Here is a 23,663-nt window from a genome sequence, read left to right as displayed (position 1 = left end):
ATCTGTCTTCGTTTAATTTGTTTTAATTTGCATGTTTTCTATACGTTTTTCTTCTTCTTTTTTTGATTGATATGAATGATTTTGTTGATTGGCAGACCTTACCCATTAGAAAAGGACCGAGTATCAACTTCAATTAACGGGGAATTTGAAAGGTAAATTGAAAGCCCAAGGTCAATTATATTATTATTATTATTATTATTTGTTTTTATTGTCATGATCACACGTATGCATTTTTGCTAGAAAAACAAAATGGATACAACTAATTATTTCTTTTATCATGTAATCTGAAATTGTAGGGGTGTGAAAAGGAAGGTCGTTGATGTACCAAGTTTGTTAGAGGAGAGGGTCACTGAAATTCTGGAAAGTTTAGGAGACGAATTCCCGATCTTTATCAAGGAAATGAAATAAAATTTTAGAACTAGCGAGAAATTGTGTAATGTTGATTAATGTAATTGTAACCCAATGAATAAAATTAATTTAGTTAAATGTGTTCTTTAAGCATTTTGTTTTTTTGATTTTATTGTTGGATTACAAAATAATTGTTGCTGATTTTCATATAATTTCAAATATTAAAATATTTTTGACTTATTTTTGTTGAAAACAATATGTTGATAAATGTTGGATACACTCATTTCATACCAAATTGTAAACTAAAATAAGAAGAGTAGTAAAAAAAATACATAACCAAAAATGAAAACTTTTATAAAAGATAAATTTAAAAGTAAGACTAATAAATACTCAAAATTAAAGTACCAATAATAGAAAAATCAAAAATTTATTTTAAAAAGAATATATATATATATATATATATATATATATATATATATATATATATATATATATATATATATATATATATAAAAGTTTTAAAAAACTAAATTAAAAAAAGGAGTTTAAATAATAATTTAGTTATATATATAATATAATTATATATATTATAAAATAATTAATAAAAATAAAATTATATATCTATATATAAAGTGACAATTAATAAAAATATTATTTAAATAGATTGTTAAAAAATAATATATATATAAAATAAATAAATTAAAAAAGATAGTTGACTTCTCATATATATATTATTTTTTAAGTTTTATAATTAAATATGTATTCATTAATTTTTAATATAAATATTCTTTATTAAATAAAAAATAATAACTAAATGAAAGATCTTTTTATAACTTATACTATACCATTAATTTTTTAGGATACAAATTCAATTAAAATATTCATTTTGTGTTATATAAGTATTTAAATTAATCATTATTATATATATTATTTTTTAGTTTGGTTAGAATTGATATGAAGTTCAATTTTAAACTAAAAAGAGTTAATAAATTCTTTAAAAAGTATTTTTTTTTTTGGTCAAATACTTAATTTTATATGAATTTAAATAAGATAATGTTTTAAAAAATAATTTAATTAGATAAATATTATAAAATTATTGAATTGTTCTCATGTATGGCCGATTCTTTAAAGATCTACATGTTGAAAATTTGTTCACTTGGAATCCATTTCTTCATATTTAAAAATTGAATTGTTTTTTTTTAAGTACGTACAGTTAATGAGAGGGTCTAAAAAATAATTTTGTTTGAAGTTGAAATTTCCAAATTAATTTTGTTTATTATTTAAAATACTGTTATTTTATTTCTAAATATTTTATTTTTAATATTTTTATTAATATTATAACTTATTATCAAATATATTTTAAATTTAAATATTTAACAAGCTAACTTGATTCACACAAATCATTTTCTCATCAAACAAAAATTATCTTTTAATTTAAATTAAGAAGTAAAATTAGCAATGAATTTATAAGGATCTTGATAATAAAATAAAATATTATTGTATTTTCAAAATAAAAATAAAAATAAAAATAAGTCCAATAAGTAATTATTGACAATAATAAAGAAGGGTCAGTACAATTAATTTTTATTTTGATTCAAAATCAATCCATTATATTATATATCTTTTAACCATAAAATTATTCAATTTATTCATTAATAAAAAAAATATTCTTACTTTATATTACTTTTTTATTTAAATTTAATAAAAGTGAAATAATAATATTTCAATTAAATAACTATAATATATTAAAAAGATAAAATTCCAAAAATAAAACCCAGGTCTTCGGGATTTGAACTACTTTTATTTAATTTTAATTAATTTTTTAAAAAAAGTACTGGTTATGTCGTCAGCATATGTCGTCAGCCAGTATAACATGCACAACTAGTTTAAAACCCTAGAACAGAGTGTAGCAACTCATCAGTTTCAGCAATGAAAGAGAAACAATCATCGTCCCTTCCGATCGTCTGCCATGAATGCAAGAAGGTTTTCATCTCTGGTAAAGCTCTCGGCGGCCATATGAGGATGCACAGAGACGCCGCCACCAATGAACCGTCGCTGGAAAGAGTTAAGTTGAAGCTGAAAGTGAAGGTAAAAAAGAATCTTGTTGATGATCATCAGTCTAGCGTTGAAAATACCCATGAAATCCAAGACTACTATTGTTCGCATTGTCGGAGGAATTTCCCTTCAAACAAATCACTTTATGGGCATATGAGGATTCATTCAGAAACAGGAGAAAGTTCTTCATCGTATTCATCTGTAGAGAAACATGATCAGGAGCAGGAGGATATTAATCTTGCGGTACAGGGTTTGTTGATGTTGGCTAGTGCTTTTATAAATAAGGTACAATCTGATAGGGTTTCCCCTAAAATTCGTTCAAAATTGGTGCATCCCTTAGATGATGATGATGATGATCATGAACATGGTTCAATGAAGAAGAAGATGAAACAGAGTGAAGAAATGTATAATTGTAGCCTTTGCCCAAAAACCTTCTCAACCCATCAAGCATTAGGTGGGCATAAATCTAGCCATACCAAATGCAAGACTCAGACTGAAAATGTAAACAAGGAATTGACAGGGGAAGGGTCATCTTCTGTTCTTCATCCATGCAAACAATGTGAAAAGGTTTTCTCAAGTGGTCAGGCTCTTGGGGGTCACATGAGGATCCATTGGAAAGGCGGTGCAGAGGCAGAGACTAACAGAGGGATCATAGTTCATGACTTTGATCTCAATGAGATACCTCCTGAAGTTGATGATGATCAGGAGAATGGTGAGTCTGGATTGATTTGATCAAATCCTTCATTCATTCATCAGTTGTATGTATCATCTATCTTATCTATTCTCCATCAATCTCTTAAGAAGCATCATCTGTCAATTCAGCCGCAATCATGTTCATTCTTGTGTATTTTCTTTAGTGTTTTTTTTCAGTAGAATTGGAAATCAAACTTAGACTGTTTGATGAATAGTTGTTTGCTCTTCTTACTGGTTTTTCCAGATATTACAGTAATTTTTTCAATTCTTAATGTAATAATTAGAGCATCTTCTTCTAATTAATTGATATTTGGCTTCTTGATCTTCTTAATTCTTCTACAGGAGTGGTCCCTTTTGTGATTCTGAGATTATTAGTAACCTGTAGGTTTGTTCTTGTATCTATTGGTTGGTTGGTTAAAGTGGGTTTTTGGTGCATTGTTCTTTTCAAATGTAAATTTTGGTCTTTGTTTTTCTCTTATTTGTCTTGTTTGACTGTGTTCTCTTCAGATCAATTGGGTTTTTTCATTGATTTGGGTTGCTTAAGATAGATCTAGATTTTCCCGATTGAACCTTAAAGACTTTTGAGCATTGTAAAGAAATCTGAAGTCTTATTCTTTGGTTAAATCTGTCTTCAGATTTCAATTTAGAAATTTAGAATCAATTGGCAGATGGTCATTCCTATTTATTTTTAGAAAAAATAAAGTTAATTAGAAACATAGTGTATATACAGAAAGGGTAATTCATAATTTTCTTGTTTTGCTTTCTTAAAGTAAAAAATGTCTAATATTGTTTCATATAATTGACTGATTTTAAAATGTAACATATATATATTTATATATTTATACTTTTTTTATTTTTTATTTTGTAAATTTATCTTTGTTATACTTAAGATGTATCTGTACACTATTTCATTATTTAATTTTATATATATATATATATATATATATATATATATATATATTCTTTAAAATAACATGTGAAAATAATTACAGTAATGAAAGTTACTTTTAAGAGATTAAGGTCTGGTTCGGATTGAGATTTTTAAAAAAATTTAGAGAAAGAAAAAAATAATGATAGGTTAATGATTTTGAGAAGAAAATGATTAATTTTTTTGAAAAACTTAAAATGTATCTATACATATAAATAAAATAAAAAATAATAATTTAATATTAAGGGTATTTTAGTATTTTAGTTAATGAAATAAGTGATTATTGAAAAATGATTAATTAGAAAAATAATTTTGTATGAATTATTTAAAAACACCTAAAAAGAAAAAAAAAACTTAAGAGTGAAGTAAAGGATATACTAGTTTCTACATAAAAGTAACAAATATATTTTTTTAAAATAATATAATTAGTTTTTTAATAAATAATAACATAATAATTTTTTTTTTAACAATAATGAAATAAAATTTTATTTAAAAAAATGTACAATTGCATATACAATGGATTATATATGATGCCTGTATTTTATATATACATTTTTTTTTTGGCTTAAACACACCCCTTGAAAGAATAAAATAAAATTAATAAATTAAAACTTTTTAAATTAAAATATATGTTATATAATATATATATATATATTATATTATATTATATTATATTATATTATATTATATTATATTATATGAGAAATTATGGAAATTGAATAAAGTGCTTAATTTAGTGAAAAAAATAAAATAATTTCTTTATTTTATCTCTTTTCTCACATTTTTTTTTTTAACATTGAGCCTTCCTCCCTTTTTCTTTTTCTCAAATTTTATCCTACATCACTTTTCATAATATATATATATATATATATATATATATATATATATATATAATAAAATAAAACTATAAATCCATATCCTCTCCAAGTATATTAGATATATATATTTTAATTCCTTTATATATCATAATTCTTTTATAGTTCTATTATTAATTTTGTTTTTAATTTCCTCCGTAACTAATTTTGTAAACAAAAATATTCTTAAAGAGATAAAATTTATTTTTTTTAATTTTTTTTTCTTCTAATTTTCATGTTTTTAATTGATATAATTGTCAATTTATATATATATATATATATATATATATATATATATATATATATATATATATATATATATAAAAATTGATTTTAGGTAGGTTTGATTTAATATAGAATTTTGAGAATTTATTATGTTAGTATTATTTATTTGATTTTTTTTTTTAATATTTTTTCGACATTACATTCTAATTGTTTTATAAAATATTCAATCTTAAAAATTGTGTATAAGTATATAAAAAAATGGAACATGAATCTGCTACAAAGAAAAGAAAGACATTGATATCTTTAATCTTTAAAAAGATAGATTGTCAAATCAGTGAAAAGTTCTACATTTGCGGTCTCTATAATCCAAAATTAATCTAGTGAAAGTCTTCAAATTTCTTCTTTTAATAACGAACATCATTCATTTTATAATTGTATTGAACGAGATCCAGCAAAAATAAAACACATATGTAAATATGATGTTAAATGTTAATGTTCGAGATGAGATACGTTTAAATCTCTTATAGCTCAACTTGTTTAAACATTATAATATTTTTGATATATATACATTTATATAATTTAGTACATTAAATTCAAGATCCCTCCAACTCTAAATTATGGGTCCGTCACTACTCATAATTCTACTCATAATTGATCTATCTTGAATTTTCGGTCTAACTAGTATATATTATACACTATTTGAAATAGTTTTTAATTCAAAAAAATAGTTTAAAATGTTTTTATTAATTTAAAAGAAAAAATCTTGATTTAAAAAAAATAGTGATTTAGAAGAACAAAAATGTTGAATGAATGATATTTTTATGTAACATCTCAAAGTTCATTAAAGTTTTGTACTTACCTCAATTTTAGATATAAAACGCGAGATTGCTTGAAAAAAATATCTCTACTTTTAAAAGATTTTTTCCTTCTTTTTGTGTGTAAATTTTCACTGAAAATATATTATAAATAGTATCCATATATTGTGTCATCTGATTTCAAAATGAAGTTAACAACTAAGATGTTATAGTTTAAAAAAACATTTTTGTTTCAAAGTTAACCATATCAACAAGGTGCATTAGAAAACATTTCTTTTAGATTAATTTGGATAAAAAAAACTGTAATGCCGTCTAAATTATAATTAGACTTGAGAAATGTCGGCACGTTATTAATTAATAATAGAGAACTCGTGATAAATAAAAAATATATTATTAAAGATGATCATAGATTTTAATCTAATATAACAACACCAAAAATTTAATACTTAGCTTTAGTGTATGTTTGATAACAATGTAATTTGAATTTGGGTAATTCTAATTTTTAAGTTAATTAGACTAAGATTAAAATTGAAATTAAAATTACAATATAATTTAAACTAATAATATGTATTTATAATTCTCAACTCTTTTTAGTTTTGAATAGTAATTTCAAATATTTATTTTTTTATATATTTTCTAAATAAAAAAAAATTATTATTTTATTATTAAAATACAATTAAATTATTGAATTAATATATTTTAGAAATTTAGAAAGTTAAAATAAAGAATTTTTTTTTAAAAATTTGAAAGTTAATATTTCGATTTAATATATATATTTTTTAGTTTAGAAATTGAACATGTCAAACCAATAATTCTTTTTTTAATTTAAAAATTTAGCCTGCTAAATTTATAGTAAATTAATATGTTAACGGGTATTTTTTTTTTCTGAAAGAGAAACGACGTTTCAAAAAAAATTACACAAAACTATTTTAAGTAAGTTGTGTCTAGAGACAATGCAGGAAGTGCTAATGAGGCTTAAGCCCCGTCCGGATCTTTTGTGACGGAAATGAAGCTGAATTTTTTAATCCGAAAAAAATCCGACCAGTTTGTAACCCAAATTATTGCCGCTTTGTCTCTTCATCTTCCACTATCCTCAAATATAACTCAAATCTTTTACCGCCTATGGATCTCTATTTTCTCTCTAGACGATTCACGATTTTTTGTCGAAAATAAACTCCATAGCTCGCGAAGAAAAGATGGACTAGTTACGAGGAGCCATAATTGGTTCGTATAGACTCCATATCATGACAACCTCTTCTTCTTCGACATTTTTCTTGAGTTATTTAATGAACAACTGCAAAAGATTAAATTTAACCATGAAAATGTAAATTGAGAGATAGAAAGATGCATTGAATAAAGAATCTAGTGGATTTCCGCGCGAGTCATATTTTTGTTATGCTTTTATCTTTATGTTTAAATGATCTCATTTATATTATATTGCATATAACTTTTAAAAAGACAATCAAACCAATATATTTGTCGCCTAAGAGATTCAAACACTCATTTACTTAGTAGGCACACGCTTTAACCACTCGATCAAAGTGACTTAGTATTATTATTCATGTGTGGGTGAAATGATTAATTGTGTAAGTTAAGAATTATTCGATTGGGGTTATTTAGATAACCAAACAACAGATCAAACCGGAATGTTCGTCGCCTAAGAGATTCAAACTCACGAATAAACCTCATGTACTTAGCAGGCACACGCTCTCGATGAAAGAATAAGGAAATAAATAAATTGTGTGGGTGAAATGATTAATTGTGTAAGTTAGGACTTATTCCGTTGGATTATTTAAATAACCAAACATCAGATCGAACCAAAATGTTCGTCGCTTGAGAGATACGAACTCTCGCAGGAAACCACATGGACTTAGTAGGCACACGCCTTAATCACTCGGCCAAAGCGACTTAATATTATAATATTATGATGAGCGAGATAAAGAAATAAATGAATTGTGTGGGTGAAATGATTAATTGTGTAAGTTAGGACTTATTCGGTTGGATTTCGTCGCCAGGCACACGCCTTAACCACTCGGCCAAAGCGACTTAGTATTATTATTTTATGTTAAGCGAAATAAAAAATAAATGAATTGAGTGGGTGAAATGATTAATTGTGTAAGTTAGGACTTATTCGGTTGGGTTATTTAAATAACCAAACTTCAGATCGAACCAAAATATTCGTCGCCGGAGAGATCAAACTATCGTGGGGATTCCTATGTACTTAGCAGGCACACACCTTAATTCCATAATCACTCGCAAAGCGACTTAGTATTATTATGTTATGATGAGCGAAATAAGGAAATTAATAAATTAAGTGGGTGAAATGATTAATTGTGTAAGTTAGGAGTTCGTCGCCTGAGAGATTCGAACTCTCATGGGGAAACCCCATGTACTTAGCAGTGTAAGTTAGGAGTTCGTCGCCTGAGAGATTCGAACTCTCATGGGGAAACCCCATGTACTTAGCAGTGTAAGTTAGGAGTTCATCGCCTAAGAGATTCAAACTTTCGTGGGGAAACCCCATGTACTTAGCAGGCACACGCCTTAACCACTCGGCCAAAGCGACTTAGTATTATTTTCTTATGTTGAGCGAAATAAGGAAATAAATGAATTGCGTGGGTGAAATGATTAATTGTGTAAGTTAGGACTTATTTGGTTGGGGTTATTTAAATAACCAAACATATGATGGTTCCAAAATGTTTGTCGCCTAAGAGATTCGAGCTCTCGCAGGGAAACTCATGTACTTATCCGGCGCACGCCTTAATGCCATAATCACTCGCCAAAGCGACTTAGTATTATTATGTTATGATGAGCGAAATAAGAAAATAAATGAATTATTTGGGTGAAATGATTAATTGTGTAAGTTATGACTTATTTTGTTGGGGTTATTTAAATAACCAAACATCAGATCGAACCAAAATGTTCGTCGCTGGAGATATTCGAACTCTCGCGGAGAAACCCCATGTACTTAACAGGCACACGCCTTAACCACTCGGACAAAACAACTTAGTATAAGAAGACCACCATGAGTTTGATGAAAACACTATCTGATATGTATGAGAAACTATAGACTAACTACTAATTTGAATGAATTTATTACAATTGTGAATCAATTACTATCTATTGAGATTGATTTTTAGGTCGAAGTTATTGCTCTGATTTTGTTATTATCTCTAGCCAATAGTTAGAAATTTATGAGTGCAACAATTAGTAACTTTGTTAGAAATTTTGTTAGAAATTCTAAATGAAAACTTATTAAGGTTTGTAAATTTGTTTTTTATTTAGTATATAAAGATTTCAATATCATTTTCTTGAGAAAAAAAAAGCTAAGGACTAAGCATATACTTCTTTCCAAATATTCAAATTTGACAAATCCCATAGTTTTTTCTTATGAGCAAACATTGCCGTACAATTTTGTGCAATAGTCAATTCTTTTAGACTCCAGAAAATTATTTTGAATTACCTTGATGATGAAGGTAGATAAAATAAAAGGTGTGACTAAGCATAGAACATAACTAGACTTTTAGGAGGCTGGGTTGTGATATAAGATCTTTAAGTTATAGTGTATGTTTTTAATATGCTTTCAAAATTTCTTCACTGAGGCATTGTTGACAATGGATTATTTGATAATGTTGAGAAAGTGAAATTTTGTTGGAAAAAAACTTAATGTGCATTAATATATATTGATAAAAATAATTATTATTTATTATTATTATTTTAGTTAATGAATTAAATGTTTATTAAATTAGAAAAAAAAAAATGAGATTAAGTTCTATCCTTTCATCACAATTCTCAAAATTATGTCATAGAATTATTTGTTTTCAACACTAAAACATAACCTCTGAGAAACTAAAATAAAAAAAGTCACTGAATTTATTATTCTTATTTTATTTGTTTGTTTCTGTATTTAGTATTTTTAAAATTAAGATTCACATTACCAAGTCCACATATATTGTATTTTGTTATTTATTTTATTTGTTAGTCCAGTATTTAATACTCTCACACAAAAAAATCATCACACAAATGACAAACATAGTGTGTTTCACGTCGCTTACGGAAATATATATATATATATAATGATGCTTTATTTTGAAAGTGTTCGAATTGCCGGGTCGAGAGCTGTGGTTAATTTAGATATACTGGGTTGACCCGCCATAAACTTAAAACGGTTAAAAATAAAATTAAAAATGTTATAGGTATGTTTCGAACTTGTAACTTAACTAAACAAGTACAACTTTTTAACCAACTAAGCTAATAACACTTTATATTTTTAATTTAACACCAAATTTGATGAACGCAAATTTGATGAACGCGTGACGTTGTAACAATATAAGTTCAACTTTTTAACTAACTAATATATATATATATATATATATATATATATATATATATATATATATATATATATATATATATATATATATATATATATATATATATATATATAATGATGCTTAATTTTGAAAGTGTCCGGATTGCCGGATCGAGAGGTGTGGTTAATTTAGATATATATGTGAGAGTAAATGGATACTTGGGTCGGATTCTAAGTTGACCCGCACATAAATTTAAAACGGTTAAAAATAAATTAAAAATGCTATAGGTATGTTTCGAACTCGCAACCTAACAAAATAAATATAACTCTTTAACCAACTAGGCTAATAATATTTTATATTTTTAATTTAACATCAAATTTGATGAACGCGAAACGTTGTAACAATATATTTTTATTCGTGATCTTCCTAGTGTTAAATAAGTAACTTCAACTTTATAATTGAATGAAATAACATGATCAAATTTTTATATCTATTTATTTTCATTTTCTTATTCCTTATTTTTTTTACTTCTTGCTATTATTTAATTAACAATGATCAAATTTTGCCACACTTGGGTGGTCTTATTTTTCAATTTTTATTTCAACAGCCTCATTACATTGTACAAATTATTCATAATATATATATATATAATGAAATCAAACAGTTTACAATCAAATATCAATCCATAACAAAGTTTATTTTAAAAAATATTAATCCAAATCAATGTATATGAACATATCCTCAAATCCAAAGGGATCTAACATAATAAAATCATGGAAGTTGCTGCTCCTGCTCCTGCAGCTGCTGCTCCTGCATTAGGCGAGTAGTTACTATGAAGAATCGCAATAAGTGCCACTATAAATGCGTAGTCCACGTTCGGATACACGGTTACACTATAATTATCATTCCCCGCCAATAAGCTCTTCATTGTCGGCGTCGAACCAATGTTCTTATGCATCTGCATTTCCATTTTCAAATAATCAATCAATCAAACAATGTGTTTAATTATATAATTAGTTAATTACCTGAGCAAGAATGGATTTGGACTCTCCATCTCCAGAGTATACAATGCAAGATCTCTCAAAATAATTTCCTTCCAAAGTAAAATCGGGGACTTTTTTTTTCGTGTTGTTTGCCAAGAACACGTGTATCTTTGTCTTGAATTGTACCCATGAAGTCGCTTTAGCTGTGAAGAGAAGGTCTTTTTTGTCGTGACTGTCTCCCATGTAAACCTTCCATCTTCCATGCAATGTTCCTATGATCTATAGTAGTGATTCTAATAATTATTTGTATATCTAACAAGTAACATCATTGAGAAAAAATTGAAACAAACCAAACCTTTTGTCTAAGAGTAACAACGGGATTTCTTGCAGGATCAACAATGATCCTACGGTGGTGAAGAGACAATTGGAGTTCTAATTTGAACATAACTTTGTCTAATGTGTCGGTGACCATGAGGCTTCCGGCGTTCACAACAATCGCAAGGTCCACTGGGAACTCCGATATGCAGCAGTACTGCGATCCCACGACCGCAAGTGGAGTACTCGGTTGTGCCATCACAGAAATAGATCCAGAGAATTAAATGATAGAAAATAGAGAAGTAAATGGATATATATATATATATATATATAGGTGTCTCCTGTCTTTTGATTTTGGCCTTTTAGACTTTGTTCTTGCTGGTTCAAAATATTAGAATATTATAATCCCCATAAATTTATATATAATAATGGATCAAATAAGTATTTTATACCATAAATTATTGGAAAGTTTGAAAGAACCAATGAAAAAATAATAACAATCTTTAGGGTTAGACAGTAAAGTTAAGAAGATAGTTAAAATAGATAAAATATATATATATAAATAAAGAGGATGGAACATTTAAAGATGTCGATGTCTCTAGCTTACTGAAGTCCTGATTCTTCTGGTGAAATTGTTAAAGTGTATTTGTAGGCTATGTACTCAACTCGTATGGATTAATCGCACTTCATTAAAGAAGCGAAATCAGCGTTCTAACAAAATATCCATAAGAGAATTTTATAATTCTTATATGTATCTGAATGTTTGTTTGTGATTGAATTTTCAAGACGAAGCAAACAAAATCAAGTTACGAAGCCGTAAATATACTACAATATTTTGCAAAATCATTTAAAAACATTGATTTCAACAAACACATTCTCTATATTATCTACGAGAAATGATTTGGAGAAGGAATTTGAGGGAGAGAATGATGTGGCGCAATTTGATTAGCCAAAAAAATAACAAAATTTCTCTCTCTTCTCTTTCTCATCACCTTTTATCCTTTTTCCAACCATAGTGACACATCATTCTCTCCCTCAAATTCCCTCCCCCTATCACTCCTCATTATCTACAATAAAACATTAAAAAAGATGTGTATTAAAACATAATCATCTTCTTCAATCTATTACTCTACTTTTTGCTTGTTTTTCAACTTCTTCCTTGTAATTTTTTTTTTTAACTTTTATTAGAATAAAAATATATATGCAAGAGCTTAGGAGCTATTTGATCTTCAACTATAGGTTTGGGGGACTACATATTTGATCTTGTTTCTTTATTTTTTACTTTTTGTTTGGCTATTTCAACTAATTAAATATGTTGGTTGACTATAAACAAACTTTATATATGTTTCTGGTCAGCAAGTTGCGTGCCAACATGGCTTTTTACTATTACTTTTTCTTGGAATGCTCAATATGATTTGATTATAAATAAGCCTATGGGTACATATTTAATTTATTAGCCATGGGTTAAAGTCAACTATAGATTATGATCTATAATAACCATTAATTATTAAGGGTTAATTAATAGAGGCAAGAATACAAAAACTTCAATAATACAATATCGATCCATGACTATTGTATAACTTATTCATAATAAATTAAACTATCCCATAATCATTTTTATGTTAAGTGTGTTTATAATGTTTAAGCATTTTAATTTATTATTTTAATTGTTTTCAGATTATTCATCTTATTTAGTAAATTATCCCATAATCAGGACCTGCACGGAAGTTTGGGATTTCCTAGCTAAAATTATACCTATTTTTATTTAACTTATTATATTAAAAATATATAATATCCAATGTGTAATGAATAATATAGAAATTATTATCTCGTCATTCTTTATTTTGTTTTAGTTTTCTTTCTCGTTTGAGTAAAAAAATATCATTTTATTTAAAACAAACAAGATTTCTTGCACTGTATGAAGAGACCATTGAACTTCTAAAATGTAACATTCTCCATAACAACGAGGTTTCTGTTGATCAAAACTTCGACCTTTCTGACATTCGTTTACTAGAATTAAGGACAAGGACGAGGCTAGGAATATTTTTTTCACCTAAGTTACTAAAATTGAAACAAGAATATGAGATCAAAGAAAATTTACTAAGGCCTTGTTCTCTTTGGGTTTTTTAAAAAACTCACCCCAAATCAATTTTCCAATCAATCAGTTCTCAACAATCACATCACTCATTTCATTAACCAAAATACTAAAATACCCTCTATTTTAAATTATTATTTTTTATTTTATTCATATATATCAATACCAATAAAATTTCAAAAACCCCTTTTCCATCACCTCCTCAAAATCTTTTTACCAAAAATAATCATCACCTTCTCAAAATCATCATTAATCATTACTTTTTCCCTCTCTGGGTTTTTTCAAAAACCCCAATCCGAACAAGGCCTAAATAACAATAAAATTTGACCAATTCTTACATATTATTTAAGTTGCATTATTCTATTCTTTGTAGGATAAAAGTGATATATTATAGAGTTTGAATCCATATATTTAAACAAATTCTTATTCAATACATCATAAGATATACTACAACTCCTTTTCCATCTTATTCTATATAGAAATTATGACATGTTTTATAACTAAAAAAGATGTTCCTAATCACTACTTGTTATCAGGTTAAGTATTGTCATGGTCTTGCTTTTCATGACATTAATCTTCTTTTTCATCTTCCTCAAGTGGTGGTATTGGTGTCCATTGGACTAAATTGAAGAAATATATCAGGCATCTTTCCAGGCTTTGGTTTGTTCCACTCTTGTGTGTTCATCAACATTAAACACATAAAAAAAACCTGAATTCTTAAGGATGTAGTTCTAACTCATTTTCAATAAGAAATTTAACCAAACTTATATACATAGATATAAATATATAATAAGATTTAAGAACAAGTGCATCAAAAATATTTGGATTTTAGATATTTTATGAACAACTGCAAAATAACGTCGCCTGAGAGATTCGAACTCTCGCAGGGAAACCCCATGTACTTAGCAGGCACACGCCTTAACCACTCGGCCAAAGCGACTTGTTGTTATTATATTATGAGAAAAGAAACAAGGAAATGAATGAATTGTGTGGGTGTATGATTAATTGTGTAAGTTGGGTTTTATTTGGAAATATTTAAGTAACACAGTCTAATCAAAAATAATTTCACTCTCTTCTCATATTTTATATCACTCAATTCATTAACCAAAATAATAAAATATCTTTTATTTTAAAATATTATTTTTTATTTTATCATTATGTATTAATTATATTAATACATTGAATTTTTTTTGTCAAAAAAAAAGTTAAACTTTTTCAAATTCATTATCCATAATTACTTTTTAAATAACTCAAAGTCTCAAACTAATCAAAAATCATTTCACTACACTCCGTTCACTCAAATCATTATCCAAAACCTTAAAATATTGTCTATTTTAAATTATTATTTTATTATTATATTAATGTTATTCAAGTCTTTTTTACCCGAGACGACTTAGTTTTATTATTTCATAACATCACAAAACAACTTAGTTTCATTATTTCATAATTTCTGTTAGATATTTCGTTAACAATTACAAAAACTAATTTTAACCATGAAAATGTAAAAATTGAAAGATAAAAAGATGCATAGAATGAGAATATAGTTGATTTCAACGAGTCGATTTCTTATCTTCGGGAGCTACACAAACCAAATGTTTTTTTATCTTTATGCTTAAACGACTTCATCTATATTATATCGCATGGAACTTTAAGAAAAGAACAATCGAACCGAAAAAAACCATCACATGAGAAATTCAAATTCTCACATGGAGACCCATGTACTTAGCAGACACACGTCTTAACTCCTCGGTAAAAACGACTTAGTGTTATTATTTCATCACATCACAAAACCCTAACTTTAGATATTTCATTATCAACTGCAATAAATAAATTTAACCATGAAAATATAAAAATTGAGAGATAGAAAGATGCATAGAATATGGAATCTAGGGATTTCTGCGAGTCGATTTCTCTTCTTTAGGATCCATACAAACCAAATGACTTTAATCTTTATGCTTAAACAACTTCATTTAAATTATATTGTATGGAACTTTAAAAAAAAGAATCGAACCAAAAAAACGTCGCTTGAGAGATTCAAACTCTCGCGGGGATACCCAATGTATTTCGCAGGAACACGCCTTAACCAATCAGCCAAAACGACTTAGTTTTATTATTTCATCACATCAAGAAACCCTAACTTTAGATATTTCATTAACAACTACAAAAACTAAATTTAACCATGAAAATGTAAAAATTGAAAGATAGAAAGATGCATAAAATATGAATATTGTGGATTTCAATGAGTCAATTTCTCTTCTTCGGGAGCCATAAAAACTAAATGACTTTTATCTTTATGCTTAAACGACTTTATTTATATTATATCGCATAGAATTAGGGATGCAAATGAACCAAGCTTCTCGTGAGTCACTCGGTCAAAGCTCGACTTGAGTTTGACTTTGACCAAGTTCGAGTCGAGCTCGAGCCGACTCGTTTAATATTCGGGTCGAGCTTGGGCTCATATAATACTTACTCGATGCCTTGTTAAGCTTTTTAGAGCCTAATAATAAATAATATTTATTTTAAGATTAAAACTTAAAATTTAAATAAATATTTTTTCTTCACAAATATTTAAAAATTTAATTTTAGTTCAAGTTTTTCGAGTCGAGCCGAACTTGTAGATAAATAGTCGAGTCGATCTTGAGCTCCAATTTATAAATTCGTTTGAGCCTGAGTTCGAGTCGAGCTAAAAAATACTTAATCGAGTTGAGTTCGAGCTCAAGTTGACTTGAGTTCGACTTGACTCGTTTGCAGCCCTACATGGAACTTTGAAAAAAGAACAATCGAACCCAAAAAAATCATCGCTTGAGATTTTGAACTCTCACAGGGAGACCCATGTACTTAATGGGCACACATCTTAACCACTCGGCCAAAATGACTTAGTGTTATTTTTTCATCACATCAAAAAACCATAACTTTAGATATTTCATGAACAACTAAAAACTAAATTTAACTATAAAAATGTAAAAATTGAAAGATAGAAACAAAAAAAAAATCATCACCTGAGAAATTCAAACATTCGCAGGGATACCTCATGTACTTAGCAGGCACACGCTTTAACCACTCGGCCAAAGCGACTTGATATTATTAATTCATCACACCACAAAACCCTAACTTTAGATATTTCATTAACAACTACAAAACTAAATTTAACCGTGGAAATGTAAGAATTGAAATGTAGATAGATGCATAGAATTGGAATCTTGTGGATTTTGACGAGTCGAATTCTCTTCTTCAGAAAGTCATAAAAACTAAATGACTTATATTTTTATGCTTAAACGACTTCATTTATATTATATCGCATAGAATTAGGGATGCAAATGAATCAAACTTCTCGCGAGTCACTCGATCCAAGCTCGACTTGAGTTTGACTTTGACCAAGTTCGAGTCGAGCTCGAGCCGACTCGTTTAATATTCGGGTCAAGCTTGGGCTCATATAATACTTACTCGATGACTTGTCGAGTTTTTCGAGCTTAAAAATAAATATTATTTATTTTAATATTAAAATCTAAATTTTAAAATAAATATTTTTTCTTCACAAATATTTGAAAATTTAATTTTAGTTCAAGTTTTTCGAGTCGAGCTCGAGCTTAAATTTATAAACTCGTTCGAGTCAAGCTAAAAAATACTTAATTAAGTTGAGTTCGAGCTCAAGCTGGGCTTGACTCGTTTGCAGCCATACATAGAACTTTTTTTTTAGAATTAAAGAAGAACTAACATGACACCCCACAGTCATGCCCCCCACTTAACTAAAATCAATTCTAGATGGAATCGAATCCGTGACATTTTAATCTTTTAAGTCGACTCTTATCACTGAGTTACTTTGGTGTGGAACTTTAAAAAAGAACAATCGAAAAAAATACCATCGCCTAAGAGTACGAGGAGTCCCCAAAATGACTTAGTGTTATTATTTCATACAAACCAAATGACTTTTATCTTGATGCTTAAACGACTTCATATATATTATATTGAATGGAACTTTAAAGAAAGTCTAATCGAACCAAAAAAAGACCATCGCCTGATATATTCAAACTCTCACGAGGAGACCCCATGTACTTAGCAGGCACACACGCCTTAATCACTCTCGGCCAAAGCGACTTAGTGTTATAATGTTATAATAAGCAGAATAAGGAAATGAATGAATGGTGAGGGTGAAATGATTAATTGTGTAAGGTAAGACTTATTTAGTTGGGAGAGGATCTGATGTCCCTAAGGATGTCTTAAAGGAAGAGTCATCCTTCAAAATTATTATATTTTTTCCATAAAAAATTGTACGTGGACTCCAATTTCAAAATGACTCAACCTTTGGGACAGTAGATCCTCTCTCTATTCAGGTGAGATTATTAAAATAACTCAACATAATTAAATATCATTTTAATATTCTCGTATTCATGATCACATCACTCAATTAATTACCTAAATAATAAAATAATATTTATTTTAAATTATTATTTTTTATTTTATCATTATATATATTAACTATTTAAGTTTTTTATCAAAATATTCTACACCTCCTTAAAATTATCATGATCAATCATTACTTTTTAAATAACTCAAACTACTCTAACATCATTTTACTCTTCATCCCGTCTATCACAACACTCAATTTATTAACTAAAATACTAAAATAACACTATATTTTAAATTATTTTATTATATATTAATGTCATTTAATTTTTTTTTAACAAAAAAAATAAAATCCCACACCCTTAAATTATTATCAATAATCATTATTTTTTTTTAGTTTAAATTTTTTATTTTCTTCTTTTACTAATTTATAAGATTAATAAATGTAGTGAATTTGAAAAAAAAAATGGTAAGTGCTAATTGAGATGTCATAAGGATGTTTATAGTTTGGATGTCACAAAAATGTTTATAGTTTTTATCTGTGAACTAGATTTTGCTAGTTTGTTTCGAAATTTCTTCTACTTATAAAATACTATATAGTTGTTGAAAATTGTTCTATTTATAAATTTTATACTGGTACTCGAACTATCATTAAAACTGGTGATTGTTTTTCATATTATATAGAACATATGAGGTTATTCTCTGTTTTTGTTATTAGTCTTTCCCTTACAGGATAAATTCATAGAGTTCATTCAACCATGAATATGTTTACAGGATGTGATTTGAAAACTATTTCATATATGAATTCTGTTTTAGGAAATCACATGAAATGGGTCATTTAAAATTTGTATGATCTTCAAGTTGGTGCTTGTGAGTTGTTTTGATAAATTTCTCTTAAAAACTGTATGCAATATATTTCAATATTTGAATGTCTTATAAACTAAAGACATACCCCATGGAACTAACCTCATTTGTCATCCCTAATTTAGATCTCGATGGTCGAAAATAAGTCAATCACATATCTCTTACTTGTTTATTGAAAATGAATCTTAAACATCAAGGAAAGTCTTGTGCATTTGGTTTCTTTTGTTTACCTTAAATAGTCGGCAAAACTTATGGTTATGATTTGACAATTTTTTACAAGTTTAATTTGTATAGTGAGCCCTACTCAATTTCAGTAGGTGAAAAAAAAATACAAAACTATATTTTGTTTTTCTTTTCATATTTTTTTAAATCATATATTAGTTAAAGCACTAGTGACAAATCTCTTGGCCGGCAATATAATCCCTTAAAACAAATAATCCATGACCAATTCTTCTTCAATTAATATTCCTTATCCCCATTGAACTCATAAGGAATGTCAATACACGAGATAACTAACATTGAAGAAGATGAAGACATGAACTCTAATTACCTTATTAACAATGAAGCCGAAAAGGACAAAGTGAGGAAGATCATCAAGTATCAAAAATCTCTCTATTCTTCCTCTTCTTCTTTGTTGTCGTCATCATCATTGTCGCACTTGTCTTTACGAACTACGACATCGTTAATGGAGTTAATGAAAGAAGGAAGCTCTTCTCTTGGGAGATTATTTGAAATGGAGCACACAAGTTTAGCTACTCTTTTTAAGGACTATAGTGGTTCCCCTTTAATTAGACCTATACTTCTTTGGGGTAGTACTAGTAGTGGCTCTAATCATTATGGACTTCATGGTTATGATCCTTGGAATTTCAATAACTCGATTATTAATCCATTTCCATCTAATGCCTCTCCTATTGGATCATGTGACCACGAATTTGGTTATGGTAAGTCAAATTTGTTATTGACATCGTTTGGAAATAAAGATTCCGGATTTGGAAGTAATCGTCGACACCCGAGACGACGACGGCTGAGGAGAAAAAGATCATTTAGAAGGCTTCCAAGAATTTGGAATTGGAGGATGTTTAGATTTGGGTTTAGGGTTAGGAGGCTTAAGGTTTTCATATGTTGTAGGAAATTTTAATGTGCTTTTTTTTTTCTTTAATTCAGATTGATTTTAGGAATTTCCATAATTAGAAACATGTCGATTGATTTTAATGTACCACAATTTTTGTTTCATTCTACTATGGTAGTTTTTTTTGTTTTAAAATTATAAATTTTAATATTTATCTATATAATAATGTTTAAATGTAAAACACATTATTAATAATACAAATGCTGCACAATATGATCAGTTAATTTTATCTCAAAGTTGAGAGTTTAAATTTATATATTTCATATATATTAAAAATAAAAATAAAAAAATCGTTTAAGCACAACAACCTGACATCATAAAAAAAATGTTAAAAAACAAAAAATTAAGAAAAAAAATACAAACATGTTACTTAACAGATAATCAAACTCATAGATAAAAACGAATAACTCCCCGACCAACTCTATCGATTTTCCAGAACAAATATTAGAAAACGTCATAATAATAATATTATAAAGAATATGTATCGGACAACTCAATCATTGAAAGTTTGTCAATTTCTCTTATTCTTTCCAAATAGTTAGTCCATCATTCAAGATGGTAACTCAAATATGTATTTCTATCGTATCAACTGCCTCAATTCAAATTTCATAACAACTATCCAAAGACTCGATCACCACTTGTGAATCCAATCATATTCCACAAAGACTCTAAATCATGTCACCATTGACAATGTAAAAGTAACGAGTCTCCAATTTCACCTCCTTATGACACATACGAAAATGACTTACCATAATGCAACTTACCATCGGAATAACTCTTTCTCGACTTCGAAACACGCTTTCCCTCTTACGTATAACTCTACGGTAGATCATTTAGCTTCTTCAGTTCACAATGTTAGTAGTTGTTTGATAAAAATAGGTTTGGGTAGAAAATATATTGAATGGGTGGGATCTCGCGTACATTAGGCCACACTTTAGTCTCTAATTCAAATCATCCCTCAAAGGGGATTTGTTTTCATTTAATGTCATATTATGTGTCGAGAATTTCATTAAGATATCTCATGGACATCAGAATCCACTAATTTCTCATCGGACACATCGTGAATGAAAACTAGCAATTCATTATTTTTAATTTCAAGATAAATGATTCTAATAGGATGGCTTGGATTATGTCTTCCATCGTGACCAACATCTCCTTTTTACCTAATCAATCGCTTCTTGTTTGGACAATAAATCCCGAAATATTATGGGGGCTTGATGACATCAGGTTTTGATACTCCACTACATGTTTGCACTCCTCTTTTTCGACATTCGGGGTGGCATCGCAACCCGAGGATTGTGAAGATGGATACTCAATCTCAGCCTCGCAAAAAAACATGTTGCCTCATTTAACCCACTTCAGTCCGCACATCATTCCTCTTGCCCATATCAAAGATTTATCATCTCAACAACTAGCCATTCACTAAAAGCAAATATTTGTGAAGAAAAAATATTTATTTTAAATTTATCTCTCTTTGAATATATGCTCTTTAGATTAATAATATATATTGTTGGTATTAATTATATCAAGAGATATAACAGGGCATTAAACGACGGATAGCGAATCCGATGTGGCATGTCACATGCAGGCCATGTCGGATAGAAAATAAAATATAAAAAAATTAATCTATGAGTGAAACGCTTAAAATGAAGGTGTGAAACGTTTTACATGAAAGTGACAATCGATTTACATGAAGCAGTGAATCACTGTACATTATTCTTACTCTGCCAAGCAATTTACATGAAAATTTGTTATATAAATTTTAATTTTCAAACATTAAAAGTCGATAATTATAGACATAAAATCAAATCATTCACAATAGACTGAAGCACTTGAAATAAATTTTTGAAACGCTTTACATAAAGTAAAAATCGTTTTACATGAAGTAGTGATTCGCTCTATATAGTCCTGTCAAATAAGAAAAAAAATCTCTTTTGTCTCAATCATTTACTTAATCTCAAATGTTGCAGAGAAACCATCTTATTCTAGTTCAATTTTTTTTTTATATTAGTCTATTTAAGATTAATCAATTTAATAATTTATAATATTTTTTTTTAGATACAACATGCCCAAGCCAATTGATTACATATATAGTGTTTTGTTTATGTTTTTATCACTCATATTTGAATTTGAATTGATATTGTGTTCTGTTTGGTACTCATATTTGAATTTGAATTGATATTGTGTTCTGTTTGGTACGGCATTTTATTATCCGAATCGAATTTGTCATCTCGACTTTTTTAAATTTGAATAATATTCTCAATCTTTGATGGACGTCTGTTGCTCATATCTTTCAATCGTATTACTGACAATTTCTCGAGTACGTATTCATCTCATTTTTTTTTGCCGCAAATGAGATAATGATGTCGAATCTGGAGTTATTTTTATTTTTCTAATAAAATGTTTTAAAATTTATCTTTCCTCTCGTTTTTTAAATTTATCTTTCATTCATCGGCATCGACGTTACTTACCAACTTTTGGACAAAAATAAATTTCATGTCGTTCAAAATTTTGTGTAAAAAATCTTCCGACACCGCTTATTTAGTTTCTCATCACTTCATCCTAAATAAATTACATGATTGGTCGATCATTTTCATATAATTTTTTTTAAAATATTACTTTTATTATTTGCAAATTCATGTTTTATATGTAACTATTTACTTAATTTAATATGGGTTAATTCATTATAATAAAAAAATCTTAATATTTGTTGAATGGTAATACATTCATATCCTGTCATCTCTCATTAAGAGGAATTGGGTAAAGAAGAAAATATAAATTAGTCATCTCTTGAATATTTAATCTCACTAAATAAAATGATTAGTTTGATTAGTAATAATAGCATGTTTTTCATGAAATTATATGATAAATGATTTAGTTGAGTGAAATATATATATAGTTAAATAGTAGTGCACCAGCAAGCAAGGAGCACCACCACCACCACCTTTGTTTGTGAGTTTTATGGTGAAGGAGATTCTCTCGCGTTCTGATCAGACTTTCGCGGCGTTACGACTATTTCTACTCCATCTTCATCTCTGTCTCTCTCTCTCCTCTCTCTCTCTCTCTCCATTTTCATTTTCATTTTCTCAAATCTCACAGACACAGACTGATCGATCAGACACACAGAAGAAGAAGAAAAGAAGAAGAGAGATGATGGAAGCCCTAAACATCTCCTCCCTCAAAATCACTAATAAACATAACTGTTGTTTTACCATTCGCCGCCGGGATATTCTTCTCCCCATCGCCACCGCCGGACACCCAAATGCAAATAGAAACAATAATACTCTCCTCACCAGATCACTCATCTCTCTTCACAACAACAACAACAACCGGATCGCTTCTCTTCTACCTATCATCTCTGCTTCTAGACTCTCCTACCACGCTCAGGTCTCTTTCATCATATTTCTGCAACCCCCCAATCTCAAATTATGAATTCACATGCATCTTCTTTTCTTTTCTTTTGTTTTCTTCCACCATGCATGCAGATTAACGATTTTCAGGATGATGATGATGATCATCAAATTCAAGATCTAAGTTCGTCGACGAGGAAGGTTAATGTGAAATTTCAGCTTCAAAGAGAATGCTCCTACGGTGACCAGTTCTACTTAGTTGGTGATGATCCAATGTTTGGCTCATGGAATCCACAAAATGCAGTTCCACTACAATGGTCTGAAGGACATCTTTGGACTGCTAATCTGGTAAATT

The 23,663-nt window shown here is 28.1% G+C and overlaps 2 protein-coding genes and 2 non-coding genes across 4 annotated transcripts; 1 reads left to right on the top strand and 3 right to left on the bottom strand.

Moving 5' to 3' along the window:
- The first annotated feature begins 2,277 nt into the window (after nt 1-2,277).
- LOC124909859 (zinc finger protein ZAT2-like) lies at nt 2,278-3,135 on the top strand. The gene has a single exon (XM_047450489.1). The coding sequence runs from the start codon at nt 2,278-2,280 to the stop codon at nt 3,133-3,135; it is 858 nt and encodes a 285-aa protein (XP_047306445.1).
- A 5,198-nt stretch (nt 3,136-8,333) lies between these two features.
- On the bottom strand, nt 8,334-8,481 carry TRNAS-GCU. Its single transcript has 2 exons — nt 8,445-8,481; nt 8,334-8,378 (listed from the first exon to the last, which is right to left on the bottom strand). It is a non-coding gene; the product is annotated as a tRNA-Ser (tRNA).
- A 2,504-nt stretch (nt 8,482-10,985) lies between these two features.
- On the bottom strand, nt 10,986-11,785 carry LOC124909858 (protein LURP-one-related 10-like). The gene is made up of 3 exons (XM_047450488.1): nt 11,567-11,785; nt 11,254-11,490; nt 10,986-11,186 (listed from the first exon to the last, which is right to left on the bottom strand). Exons 1-3 carry the CDS (start codon nt 11,783-11,785, stop codon nt 10,986-10,988), a joined length of 657 nt encoding a protein of 218 aa, XP_047306444.1.
- Nucleotides 11,786-14,479: 2,694 nt separating this feature from the next.
- On the bottom strand, nt 14,480-14,561 carry TRNAS-GCU. Its single transcript has one exon. It is a non-coding gene; the product is annotated as a tRNA-Ser (tRNA).
- Nucleotides 14,562-23,663: the final 9,102 nt, after the last annotated feature.

Source organism: Impatiens glandulifera, chromosome 7, assembly GCF_907164915.1.
Source record: "Impatiens glandulifera chromosome 7, dImpGla2.1, whole genome shotgun sequence".
NCBI classification, from domain to species: Eukaryota; Viridiplantae; Streptophyta; class Magnoliopsida; order Ericales; family Balsaminaceae; genus Impatiens; species Impatiens glandulifera.
This window is presented reverse-complemented; position numbering and strand designations above follow the sequence as displayed.